Source organism: Crinia signifera, chromosome 6 (genome assembly GCF_055691185.1).
Source record: "Crinia signifera chromosome 6, ASM5569118v1, whole genome shotgun sequence".
Classification (NCBI taxonomy): domain Eukaryota; kingdom Metazoa; phylum Chordata; class Amphibia; order Anura; family Myobatrachidae; genus Crinia; species Crinia signifera.
In genome coordinates, this window is record NC_139222.1 from 275,176,443 (window position 1) to 275,190,662 (window position 14,220).

Sequence of the window (14,220 nt, forward strand, 5' to 3'; positions counted from 1 at the left end):
ATTGTAAAAACTAAAGCGCTGCTTTTTTCTCTCTCCTAGAGGTGCTTGACTATACACCGCACTCAAGCAGCAGCTTATTAGAGAAGCCTGAATATACAGATTTGTAAAAAGGAGGTGGTATGCAGGCAGGAGGTGGTATGCAGGCAGGAGGTGGTATGCAGGCAGGGGGTAGGTATGCAGGCAGGGGGTAGGTATGCAGGCAGGGGTGGTATGCAGGCAGGAGGTGCTATGCTGCCAGAGGTGGTATGCAGGCATGGGGTGTTATGAAGGCAGGAGGTGGTATGCAGCCAGAGGAGGTATGCAGGCAGGGGGTGGTATGCAGGTAGGGGTGGTATGCAGGCAGGGGGTAGGTATGCAGGCAGGGGGTAGGTATGCAGGCAGGGGGTGGTATGCAGGCAAGGGGTAGGTATGCAGGCAGGGGGTAGGTATGCAGGCAGGAGGTGGTATGAAGGCAGGGGGTGGTATGAAGGCAGGAGGTGGTATGCAGGCAGGAGGTGGTATGCAGGCAGGGGGTGGTATGCACGCAGGAGGTGGTATGCAGGCAGGGGGTGGTATGAAGGCAGGGGGTGGTATGCAGGAAGGGGGTGGTATGAAGGCAGGAGGTGCTATGCTGCCAGAGGTGGTATGCAGGCATGGGGTGGTATGCAGGAAGGTGGTGGTATGAAGGCAGGAGGTGGTATGCAGCCAGAGGAGGTATTCAGGCAAGGGGTGGTATGCAGACAGGAGGTGGTATGCAGGAAGGGGGTGGTATGCAGGCAGGAGGTGGTATGCAGCCAGAGGAGGTATGCAGGGGGTTGTATGCAGGAAGGGGGTGGTATGAACGCAGGAGGTGGTATGCAGGCAGGGAGTGGTATGCAGGAAGGGGGTGGTATGCAGGAAGGGGGTGGTATGAAGGCAGGAGGTGGTATTCAGGCAGAGGTGGTATGAAGGCAGGAGGTGGTATGCAGGCAAAAGGTGGTATGGAGGCACTGCCATTTTTAGGTGTCACCCGGCCGTTTTCTTGGAGTATCAGAATAACCACAGGCATGCCCAAGCTCAGGACTTAATTAGCCTCATTCTATCCCACACTTTCGGCAGGGTCAGGCTTACAAACAGACTGCACACACTGGAAAAATCATTAGATGGTGAGAGAGTTGTGAATGGAACAGCAGATGGCCACCGTCTGGTGAGACTTTCACAAGCCATTTGCAGGAAACGGGATTTCACTCTATCTGGGCGGTGCCTGCTCTGCAACTTCACCAAGCAGCGATCAGGTCTGAATAGAGGCATAACTAGAATGTGGTGAAACGCATCCCAAGGATTGCTTTAGGAAATCCCGACTCATTGACAACTCGAACCCTCACTGTTGGAGCAGAGCGCCCACCACTCTACCCCGCTGATACTTGCTGATAATTCTATAGCGCACACCAGCATCCCACGGCCAACAACAAGCCCACGGGTGGAGTCACCTTTGCAAGCTTGCAGTGAATGGAACCCACATGCCTGGAGCCCTGTGCAGGTGGGAAGTGCAGCTGCTGTAATCCAGGACTACGAACCGGCAGCCCGCGCTGGGAGCAAAGATGTACTTTAGCCATCCGTCATACAGTGAGTGTTCCCCGCAGCATTCCCTTAGCTGTGCTAGCAATATCCCCCACAAAGGAGGTACAAGTTGGAACACGGCTACACACAGGAACGGGGCATTTCATTAACTGAAACCATCTTAAGGTGCTTATTGTCAAACCCAGTCGTACTAACTCTCCACTTACCACTTTTACATTCTAATGGATATGTGGACTCACACTTAAAGAATACATCCATTTATTTTGGTTTATCCCCTTCCATCCCATTAATGCAAGTTGATGAGCATGTCTGGGTGACAGCTATCAGATTTACATCTGCTCCAGTGATTGCTTTTATGCTTAATTTTTAACACTTTAATATATTATCATATGTTATTTTGATACCCCCGGGTGGTTTTTTGTATGTCATTTATATATGCTGCTTAAAATCAAAATTTATTTTTTTATTAATATTGTTTGTTTTTTACTTTAAGCGCCACTTGATCTACGTGTTTTTGACATATAGGCAGAAAGTCCAGAAATACTGGGCAAACTTGTGGAGCATTATTTGTACAGTATACTAGATAAAAACCCGTCAATATGGCGGCTTAGTCCCTATCTGCTCCTACCTCCAATCTCTGCCTTCACAGCTTCATCTCTCCATATCCAGCAAGTTTGAAACAGATCATTTTGTTTTTACTTTCTGTTAAAGACTAAGGGCTTTATTCTAGTTTGGGCGGCTGGGCCGTACGCGTATGTTCCGGGGGGTTTTTTATCTGCTCATGCGTACCATCTGCAATGCGCAGGCGCGACGACTCCACAACGCTCACGGACGGGTCTTTCCGTGCGAAAAAACCTGTCTGCAAGAGTACGGTCATTGTGGGCGGCATAGGGGCGTGTTGAGGGGAGCGGCCAAAATAATGAGGGAAACTGGGCGTAAACATGGGCGTACACGGGGGAGTGCACAAAAAATGTACGCTGCTACTACCGCTCGGTTGGCGAAAGCACCGTGCATTTCGGACACAAAACAGGCGGCCGCCAACCGCCACCTCAGACCACCCCTACAGATACCGCATGCCAGCGTGCGCCTGGGTCTGCTAATAAACGCTGATTACTACTCAAACACATACACCTGAATGTAATAAGCAATGCTGCAGTCTATTAAGTCCAAACCATGATTTCACTATCTGCAAGCCACACACAGCACTCAAACACATTGGAAGCTTATCTTTCTACACTTCTCTACATGTAAAGGTTGGTTTCATTTAAGGTAAGAATCTTTTTGAGATCAGCTTATATATGCTAAGGTAGGTATTTCTAAAACATTTGTACACAATCACTACGTGTTTTCCTATACTTTACACAGTAGCACACTCAATCTACACACGTCGACATGTGTCAACGTGTTCACTCTAATACAAACATAGGTTTTGTATTTATGATACAAATACATACAAACCCCATCTAACACCTACAAAGGATGTTTCTGCAATGTTTTCAGCCCATGGCCACTATTTTGCACACAATCTTTGTATATCACCCAAAATACATAACTGTACCACTTTCTGATGTGCTATGAATTGGATTTTACTACACTCTGGATGTAAAATGTCACCAATCACATTATTGCAATCACATCTCTCTAAAGGTGCGTACACACAGGGGCGATTGTGCAAAATTGCGGGCAATATGGTCGCTGAGCGACCATATTGCCCGCAATGGGAGTGTGCACCGGCGATATATCGCCGGGTGCGCGCTCCTGTTTTTGCCCCTGTGGCGATCGCTGGTCGCAGGAACATGCTCCTGCGACCAGCTGATTACCACTGCCGGGCTCCCCCCGGCAGTTTCTTTCATCAGCGACCATCTCTGGTCGCTGATGTAAAGTAGAAACTGAGCAATATATTGCTCAGCTATATATTGCTCAGCAATATATGGCTGAGCAATATATCTCCCCCGTGTGTACGCACCTTAACAAAGGATTCCTACATCTGCTTATGACACTGAGAAATCATTTATATGGAAATGTGTTAACATGTTTGTTCACAAGCTCTTTCATCATGTTTGGTCGACTCACACATCTTTAACATACCTGTACCAAGACATACTTTTTTTTTTAGGGAGGACACATATGCATTTCTACACAAATGTACATTTTGATCCCTGTTTGCCTACCTCACCCACTCCATGACGAGATCATTGTTCTGGACCTGCTTTTACCTACTAATGTTGGAGTTCCCTCACCTGCACACAAACTGCTTTCTCACCTATTAAGTTGCTCTGCACATGTGCTGACACAAACTAATTAGCTGGGAAAAGTTGGATATGAACATGTGAATCGCCATGGAAAGGGTTACACATGGGAAACTTCTACAACACTTTAATAAATGCACAAAAATACCCTGGTCAGTAAGTACACATAAATGTATTATTTGTTTCACACAAGAAATTACACATACAACAATTGTGTTTTGATTCTTAAAACAAATTTATTTACTGTTCAGCATCACAGCTTAGTTCACAATTTAATATCATAAAAAAAAAATCTAACATATTGTCAAAAATAACAATCAGCAACAGCAACAGGTTGCATATCTCCAAACATGTGTTACCCTGCAAATGCAATGGTGAGAGAAATGTGGACACCAGAATACGACCTGCAACAACCAGGGAGAATACTAAGCATGATACACACCACCAAAAATAAAACCTGCATTTCTAGAGGTCAAAATAAGGACTTTAATGCCCATGGCACGAAAATGGATAGATGGCCCACTCAAGAAGTGGATGTCCAGTTCAATTTAAAAATTTGGTTTCCAAACACAGAGGAAGTGACCCAGGTGTCATTATTTTGGCCCTTTTTTCCCCTTTTTGGATGGGGCCTTGGGGACAGGGGCCTTTGGCACTGAAGGCTTGCGCCCTCTTCCCCTAGTGGACACAGGAGGGTCAGCAGAGGTGGAAGGTTGGGGAGCAGCTTGGGGTGGGCCAGCAGATGGTAGATTGTCCCTTAGGGACCTGGCGGTGGTCAGCAGCTCCGCCAGAATGGCTGAGTTGTTGGGCAATGCTTTGCATGCCAGCCGCCAGAATGTCATTCTGGCGTTGCATGGCCTCAAACTGCTGGGTGTTGCTCTCCTTCCAATCCCCCATGAATTCCACAAACTGCTGCTGACGACCTGCAGCCTCCAACCCTTGCTGCCTGATCTTGTCCAGCATCTTGATCCACCTGGCATCAGATGTGGCCTGTGGCGGGAGGTGGCGTGTTGGTGGAGGCTTGACCACTTGCTCCACCGGTGGCTCTGAAGAGGAAGATGCTGCCGGTTGATCAGCTGGTTCTGCTTCTTCTAGGATAATAATTTTAAACAATGTCACCATCACATACACAAAAAAATCTCTCTAACCAAATACAATGCATTACTGTGACTTACCATCAAAAGCAGCAGCAAAAACCTCCACCGGGAGCTCACTATCCATATTGGATATCCCCCTGACCTCGGCAACATCAATTACATCCAAGGCCTCCTCCTCCAGGGGGGTATATTCCAAGTTCTCTGGGATATGCCCCCTCCCGGTGGACATTCTGTAGTTGTACCGGTCAGTCATCTTCCTCTTCAGTGTAGTTTTAAAGTCTGACCACCTACAAGTTAAAACATACAAACATCACCATGAGATATGTGCACCACTGTGCTAGTGAACATCATGACTACGTTACATTTCCTAGTGTGGGTGACCTTATGTTTTTTGTGCTTAGGTTTCCCACACACACATTAATGTCTCCATTATGAGGCATTTCAGTGTCTCATCTCATTCATTATGCCACTAAATGCACATACATAGATCACTATGCAGAAATGACATCATCCATGGCCAAATTATGCACCTCCACCTGGTGTGAAACTACACATTCCACCATAGCTTGACAGTGTTGATAATATGGAGTTATTTAACTATGGGAAGACATGCTGGGATGTGTAGTTTCACACCAGCTACATGTGCACAGTTTTGACATCCTTGTTTCAGTAGCATCATCTGGAACTTGTTACTACAACTCTTTTACAACTACACACTTTCTGTTGTCCCATCACATACTTCACATGAGCAGAACTGTGCACATAACCTCACATCACACCAATGGTGCATGTTTCATAGATAAATGTGGGTTATTAGACATGGTTTTGTTCACATTTGTCATTGAAGTGTAGCAATATCTACAAACTCACCTTTCTAATATTCTCAAAACATACATGTAACATATGTACACACATAAGACATTATCAGGGGGAGAAACACACTTGCCTTTTCTTCACTGATGCCACATCTCTTTCCACTTTTGACACCTGGTTCACTTCCTCTGTGATCTTCTCCCAAAGGTTTTTTCTTGCACTGGCACCCGGCTTCCTGGTAGGCAATTCTATCCATTCTCGTGCCCTGGGAACTAAAATACACAATTCCTCTAGAAATGCAGGGTTTCTTTTTTTTGGTGGTGGTATCCTGCTCAGTACTCGTCCTAGATGGTGCAGGTCGTTTTCTGGTGGCAAGCAGGAGGAGCAGTTTGCAGGTGCACACTAAATATATATGCTAGACCTTTTAATATCTTGCTATATTGCATTTGAGGTTATTAGCATAGTAATGGCCATTAGTATGGGCTTGTCCACCGCATCCAGGTTACCTCAATAGGAGGTTTTCTGGTGGCCCCAGTTCTCTCACCATGCACCTGCTTGGTCTCACATGTTTGGAGAGATGCAACCTGTTGTTGTGGCTGGTTGCTTGACCCTTGTGGAGCTGGTGGCGTTGTTAGTGAGGGTCCCCCTTGGTCTTGGGCCCTCCTTCTCCGCTCCTGCTCCCTCTGCCTCAAACTTTCAAGCAGGGATTCTGCTTGTGCTCTTCGTAGGGCGTCCTCAGCTGCGGAATCATCTGAGTCAGACATGTTTGCAGCAATTATGGCCAGAATCTGAATGGATATTTATATGGTAATTTCCCGCCTGGATCAAGAGGGCGTATATTTTTTACCGCAATGTAGTAGCTAATTTTCGCCGATATTTTCCGGTGATATTTCCCGCCGATAATTTCCACGTTTATGACCGCGGAAATTACGCTGGTCTCAACGCACCTGAGCATTCACCTGTACATGCACATACACAGGTTGTTGACCATTGTGTGAAACATGGTGAAATGTGTGCACATGTTTTTCCAATGATGAGTGTTTTCAGGTGGTCTCTGTTGGGAGTACATGTATGCTTTTTTAAACAAATGTATAAACATACCAACATTACAATTCTTTCCTTACATTTGTTATGAGGATACATTTCTCATACACCAACATGCTGTATGTGCCTTGTTAGCGTATGTATTAGTAGATGGTTGCGTGTATTATTTTTCGCACACTGTATATACAGTACGTCTCTCTCTACATTGAAAGCATACTGTATGTTATGGTGTGCATATCGGAACGGTCCGCGAAAGTTTTTATTTGCATACATATTGTTAATGCAAGATGGATCAATAAAGTTAATAATAAAAAAACTCGCTTTTAGACCAATCAGCAACCACCCAAAGTTATATATGTACCTGCAATTAATACCTGCGCCATTGCCAATATGTTTTCCCCAAGGGCTAACCCCTTCAGCAATGTTGAGCTGCTGGCGTTGGTCCAAGTAATGGACCAGCGCCTGGGGCCCATATCTTTCTAATGAAGCTAAGCGGCGGGCGTATAACGCTGCCCGCCGCTTCATCTACCGCCGGACCAGCGTCCGCAGAAGCCTGGGGCAGGTTCAGCGGCGCTGGTCTGAGCTGCAGCGGAGGCAGCCACAGCTACTATGCGCCATTCGGCGCCATATCGCCCAATGTAAGTATATCACTTTCAAATATTTATGCGTTTTATAGCATTGCGTTCTGTAGTTTTAAAACATGTGCATGAGTATGTGGGTGTATAGGGGGTGTATAGGGGGTGTATAGGGGGGGTATATGTAGTCCCTCTGTTTTTGGGTGTAGCAAATCAATCAGTTAGCATGATAAATGTATTCAATATAACTGAAATTATAATTTGTAAGGTTATGAACATGACTAATGTGAATTTTTTTTTTATCCCCCAAATTTATGAAACCCAACCTTCGATTGCTATGCCATCAACATGAACATTTCAGCATGCGCAAGGGCACGCATGGCAGCCCGGGAGGAGGCAGCCCGAGAGGAGGCAGCCCGAGAGGAGGAAGTGGAGTCAGAGGAAGGGCCAGAGGAGGAAGAGGAGGCGGAGGAAGGGCCGGAGGAGGAGGAGGCAGAGGAAGGGCCAAAGGAGAAAGAGGAGGCAGAGGAAGGGCCGGAGGAGGAAGAGGAGGCAGAGGAAGGGCCGGAGGAGGAAGAGGAGGCAGAGGAAGGGCCGGAGGAGGAAGAGGAGGCAGAGGAAGGGCCAGAGGAGGAAGAGGAGGCAGAGGAAGGGCCAGAGGAGGCAGATGAAGTGCCGGAGAAGGAAGATGATGATGATGAGGAGGAAACATTGGGGCCTGCTGGTGCCCACCCCATATCAACCTCCCCTTCCACCAGCAACACCCCTACCCCCACCCACACCCCTACCCCCACCCCATTTCCAACCCCCCTACACCTCCCCACCACTCACACCCAAACCTCTCCAATCCCCACTCCAACCCAATGCCTTTATCCCAAATCCAATCCCATCCCCCTTGCTCCTGACCCCCCCAACCACCAGACACCCAACCAGCGGCGAGCAGGATGAGTCATCTAGTCGTAAGTAAATAATGTGCCTAATGTTTACCTACACATTTCTACACATAAACAATCACAACAACCACATATGTGTATCCAACATCAATATTATTTGCAACATATCACTGCAGGTCGACCATGAGGTGTGGCCTGTTCTTCTCCAGGAACAAGGGTCCCCTTGGTGGTTTTTTTGAGTGTGGCCATGCCTCACCCCTTGAAAAATTGACATAACAGTACATCCAATGACATATCCGACATTAGTGGTGTTGTAGGTATGTGGGTCCAGATGTTGTGTAACTCCACTTCCCAGCATGATGTGCAACATTAATTTATAGATTGTTTTGTTAATAGTGTGTGAGGCCATGCGGATGCATGCTTTACAAACATAGCTTTAGGCCTAGAATTTGTACAGCAATGTCCTAAATTTAAAATAGTAAGGAGTGCTTAAGCCGCAACAATGTCATAACCCTTAAATAGCACAGCCTAATTGTGAGGTTAGAGGTGAGTCCCCCAAAACAAAACTACCAATTGGGATACAGCATACATTCATCCAAGAAGGAGTAATTTAATGTTATTTACTATGTACAGCATGTGTGTGTTAACATATTGGTTTTTAGTACTGTGTTTACATCAGACCCATCTTCAATGTAGTTTAAAAATGTATGTGGCCTTCACACATAACTCACAACTTCTTATTATGTACAAACACAACAAACATTTGTGTATATTATGTATTAATTTTTTTTCCCATCACTACAGACACTGAACAGTACCAGGAGGAGGTGGCAGTCATCATTCAGGAGATATTCCTGACTCTCCTGTACCTCCACATCCTGTTTTACCAGCTGGAGGCCCGCATATAAATTTATTTAAAAAGTTTAAAAGTTTATATGTTAATAATAAAAATTTCTGTACAGAGAGAAGTTGCCTGTGTTGTTAATCAAAAATATGTTTGCAGGTTTGTAAGGGCAGGTACATAGGGATGTGTAATGTAAGTTATACTTTTTAATTTGAGGTGAGGGGTAACGATTGCTGTGTGAATGTGTGTGTTTTTGAGTTAAATAAGACATAGTGAAAAAGCATGAATATTTAATGTTGTTAGAGTAAAACATCACACTTAACATCAGGGTAGGTATACATAGTACAAATTCGGATCACACTAATTATGAACATAATTTAGTACATAAACACAAACACCAACACCAACATAACTTTATTTAAAAGTAAATTGCAATGTGGGGACACATAGATAGTGATAAAAATGCAACATTAGAACATAAAATATTTACATGTAAGGAGGGTTAAAATGTATTATTTTTAGCCTGTTCATTAAGGTAGACAATTGAGGTAATAGAAAACAATAATTGATTAACAAATAGAATAATTCTTTTAATTGTCTTAATCATAGTTGAAAGGGTAGATTATGAGGGCCATATATGTGAAGGGTATGCCAGCGTGAACGGACATACAGTACGCTCACTCTCACGAGCGGTGACATACGCTGAGTTTTCCATTGAAAACAATAGAGACCCGTCCGTGCACGGTGGCGTACGCTCAGATAGCCGCAAGAAGTCGGTGGGAAGACGGATGAGAGATGTCCGTAAACGGTGGCGTACGCTCTGTTGTACGCCAGTTGTCGGAGTCTAAGGGGTGATCCGTCCGTGCACGTTGGTGTAGGCTCAAGTGTACGCCACTCCCCTTTGTCGGTGTTTGTGACCGTCCGTATGCGGCTGTGTTGTGGGTGGTACGCTGATACGGGACGTACGTACGTTTGGCCGCCGCAACCAGAATAGGGTCCTAAGTTAGTCCGTTGAGGGCTTCTAGTGGTCACTGGTGGTACTTCACCTCAAAAAGGTAAGGAGTAGTTACATAAGACCTATCAGGCCCAGTCATTGCCGTTGAGGGGGGGGGGATGTGGTGTTTTCAGGGTGTACCGGTAAAAAATGTATACAGGCACAGGTGTTTATGGGGAGGGTCTCTGATGTCAGTACTGAACACTTCCAGCCTGTCTCAGATTAGTGGAAGCATCTGACCTACTCACATTTCCTCAGATGTCAAACTATCTTCGATGTTCTGGTATTTGTGTATGGATCTGCGAATATGCACAGGGGGATTTCTCTTTCTGTCTGAGCACTGGCTTCCTGCTTGCAGTCAACTGCAATTTCTCAGATTAACGATCATACCTGAATGAGCCCCAATATTGTCAATGACAGCATGCTCAGCATGTGGCCAATAAAGGTATGTTTTGTTCTGGAGCTCAGGGAATTCAAGGAAAACTGCTAAATCTTTGCTAAAAGTGGTACTAATGCATGTAACCAATGATCACAGGACACGCGTCACACTCACCAGTTCCTCTGCAGTATCAATAGCCACCAAGGATGCATTATGTGACCGGCAGAAGCTCTGGCTGTGGGTCCATGTGTCATCAGTCTCAGAGAAAAAGTAACATTTGCCCCGGAACCAGACCCAGTCATCCTCACATGGAGCAGCCATTAGTAAGTAGGTTTGTAGTAATAGAGCTGTAAATAGATAATATTTATACAAATAAATTTTATTACCAATTTGTTCTCTATAATTTGTAATAATCGAGCAAGTGTGACGGATGCTACACTGAATGTAATAGACTATCCAAGATGTGGGGACCCTGGGCCAGTTTCAGACCGGCTCACTGGGCTGCCAATGCTTGGAGCCCAGAGAGCAGGTAGCTGCCAAATGCGCGCCCCCACTCCCGCACCCATGTGCACCGCTGCAAAAACATACGCAGCTCTTCTCCAGGAAAGGGGGGGGGGGGGGAGTGAGCGCTGAGTGAGCCAGGACTCGGAAGAAGGAGGCCGCTGATGATGTCAGCAGCCCTCCCTCCCAACATCCGCAGGATGCCGACGGCACACCCCCAAATGCCTGCAGGCTGTCAATCACCCTGTGAGCAGTGGGCGAATCGAAATTGCTGCTACATTATAATTTAAATCGAGATTGTTGTATTGCATTGTGGTATTAATTGATACAAGTGTCCTATTAATATTTTAACACCGGACGGTGTTTTAATCCATATAGTACAAATTAAATAAACTGTTTTAATTCCAACAGCGCTGTTTGAATACATTTTTATTTTGTTGCTGCACCATCCCTGCCTGCTGTGACCATCTGCTTACAGAGGCTGCCATCCCTGACATTGGGCAGAAGTCCCAGGGACAAAAAAATACAGGGGTGTCTATGGGAGAAGGAATAGCTGCATTGTAGAAGTAGCCCGGTAAGTCCGATCATCTCAGTGTTATTAGTAAGCAGCATTACAGATACAGGTTTATTAAGTGGATCACAAGCTAAAAGAGACAAAGCCAACCATGTGTACATTTATCTTACATAAAGCAGTATCTGGCGTGGGTGTCACCTTAACTTCTCCATGATGGCGTGACTGCTCACCTGGAACCAAAGAAAGAATACAGGTAAATGAGTGTCCTCTGGGCACTGCTGGTCAGTGCTGTCTGTGTATTGCAGATTATGGTGTCTCTGCGCTCAGATGTTGCTGCTTACCTGCCCTGACGAGAACAGCTGTTATAACGATTTGTACAAATAATAGGGAGATCATCAATAGCCCATTAGCAAAGATCAGACGAAGATATCTTCTTGGTTCTAAAACGGATTCCATATTAACAAAAAAAAGATAGAAAGATGAAACTTGATTTTAACACAAACCATTCTAAGACAATATAAAGCGGTCACTCCTATTAGCCACAGTGATCTTCTTCTGGGTGCGAATCATTGTGAGGCACTTTATGCAGGCTAAATTCATCTTGTTGCCCATCCCCCTATGCCCCATAGGTCTCCAAGCTATTTTGTTTTTAAATTCAGCCCACAAAGGGTGCAAGGTTGGGTGCCGTTGCCAGCCTAGAATCTACACTCTGATGACACATCGCACCGTATAAGATTAACCCGAAATTGGAAATAATCAGACAGTAAGGAACAGCAGCTGTACAATAAAAATTAATTATTAATGGTTTAAATTGAAAATATTTTATTTGTGCAAATTAAAATGTAGCCAATCCAGGTGAGGGTACCAGCAACTCCTGATGGCCCAACAGATCATTGGAGTTCATTATAATTAATTTGCTCCCCTGCATGTTCCCACAGGGGAGCAATGTTAAATGGGCCACAGAGCCCTAATAGTCCCCCTGAAGTCTGAAATGGCCCCCAGAATTGTTAACGCCACCCCACGATCAACGTGAACCCGAAGCGTGGCGAGCGCAGCGAGCCCGCGAGGGGACGCGGATACCTGTGAAGCCCGCGAAGGGACGCGTTTACCTGTGAAGGTATCCGCGTCCCCTCGCCACGCTTCGGGCTCGGTGGCTCGCTGCGCTCGCCACACTATTCTATTCTCAACTCCACGCCGACGTGGATAGTGGGGGTATGAAAAGGTCGGAGGACGCGTACCGCCGCCCCTCGCGGGCTCGCTGCGCACGCCACGCTTCGGGTTCACGTTGATCGTGGGGTGGCGTTAACAATTGTGGGGGCCATTTCACACTTCAGGGGGACTATTAGGGCTCTGTGGCCCATTTAACATTGTTTCCTATGGAAAAATCGCAAGCATTGAGGCATTGAACACTAAAATCGCGTCCATTCAGACTTTTAACATTGTTCCCTATGGGAAATCGCGGGCATCACGGGCATCGCGTCGCACCCGTTTTTTTAGTGCATGCGATGGCCGCGATTTTTTACCCCCGATGACCGCGATGCCAATTGCAGGCGCCGTGCTAGGTAAAGAGTACCCATTTCCCTTCCCTATGTAGGCAGAATACCTAATCCTTCCCTGTATAGGGACCAAAGCAATATAGGGAGCTACCTAGGGTTCCACCCACCACTATCTGCAATCTGTACCACCAGGCAAAGGCTTATAGCAGGCCTGGCCAACCTGTGGCTCTCCAACTGTTGTGAAATCAGCCTAGGTTAGGGGCAGATGGAGGAGTTCAGGCTGCAAGGCAAACTTTGTATAAAGTGGCAGCACCAGCCTTCGGGAGCCTGGGCTAGCTGCAGCGCACACCTCTGAAGAACCATTCCTCCCATTAACCCTGCCCTCCCACACAGCCGCAAAGTCTTTGTTGGACAAGTCTAGATGATGTGAGTGACAGCTGACCCCAGGATGCCACCAGTTCTCCAGCAGAGCCACTACCTGACTGGAGGGATAGTCTTTGTAAGAGGGAAAATGGTACAGTTTATACACTGAGTCAGTGGTTCTGTATGGGGGTGCAGCCAGAGACAATGAAATTACAGTCAGAAAGAAAATGGAAAGAATGTCTCCTTCTTGGCGCGCAGAGGTAGGTATTGAAAAATATCCTAAATTTACAAAAACATTTAACGTTTAGGTACTTATGTAATATCTGGGTGCCCGATTTTTTCATTGCATCACATCGCATGCAATATAGTGGCATACAATTCATGCAATGCGATTTTTCACTGTAAAGACCCGATTTTTAATTGTATAGTCACCCATGGGTGATTTCATACCCCCACTTTCAAACTACGCATGGAGTTGATTTTATATAGCGTGGCGAGCGTAGCAAACCACCGCGCCCGAAGCGCAGCGAGCGCAGCGTGCCCCGCGCGGGGACACAGAATACATGTAAAGTAATCCGTGTCCCCTTGCGGGGCTCGCCACACTATATAGAGTCAACTCCATGCGTAGTTGGATAGTGAGGTAGTATGAAATCACCCATGGTTGACTATACAATTAAAAATCGGGTCTTTACAATGAAAAATCGCATCGCATGCCTTAAGTAGTGGCATGCAATGAAAAAATTGGGTGCCCAGATAATACATAAGTACCAACGTTTATCAGGTATATTTAAAACCATTATAACTGTGAAATATTTATGAATTTATTTGAGTTTCAAATATATATATATATATATATATATATATATACACTAGGTGATTCATCGCGCCCTATGGGCGCTCTTCACACCGTCGTAAGGGGCTG

General features: G+C 45.9%; 1 protein-coding gene across 4 annotated transcripts in view; it reads right to left on the reverse strand.

Moving 5' to 3' along the window:
* Window positions 1–14,220, reverse strand: part of LOC146009368 (C-type lectin domain family 2 member A-like) — a 70,477-nt gene that overhangs the window by 28,718 nt on the left and 27,539 nt on the right. For all 4 annotated transcript variants that reach the window (XM_083149672.1, XM_083149670.1, XM_083149669.1 and 1 more), the window contains 3 exons: window positions 11,781–11,879; window positions 11,610–11,669; window positions 10,599–10,771 (listed from right to left, as the gene is read on the reverse strand). In XM_083149672.1, coding sequence (XP_083005798.1) covers window positions 10,599–10,771; window positions 11,610–11,669; window positions 11,781–11,879 — 332 coding nt within the window. The remainder of the gene's footprint in view (window positions 1–10,598; window positions 10,772–11,609; window positions 11,670–11,780; window positions 11,880–14,220) is intronic.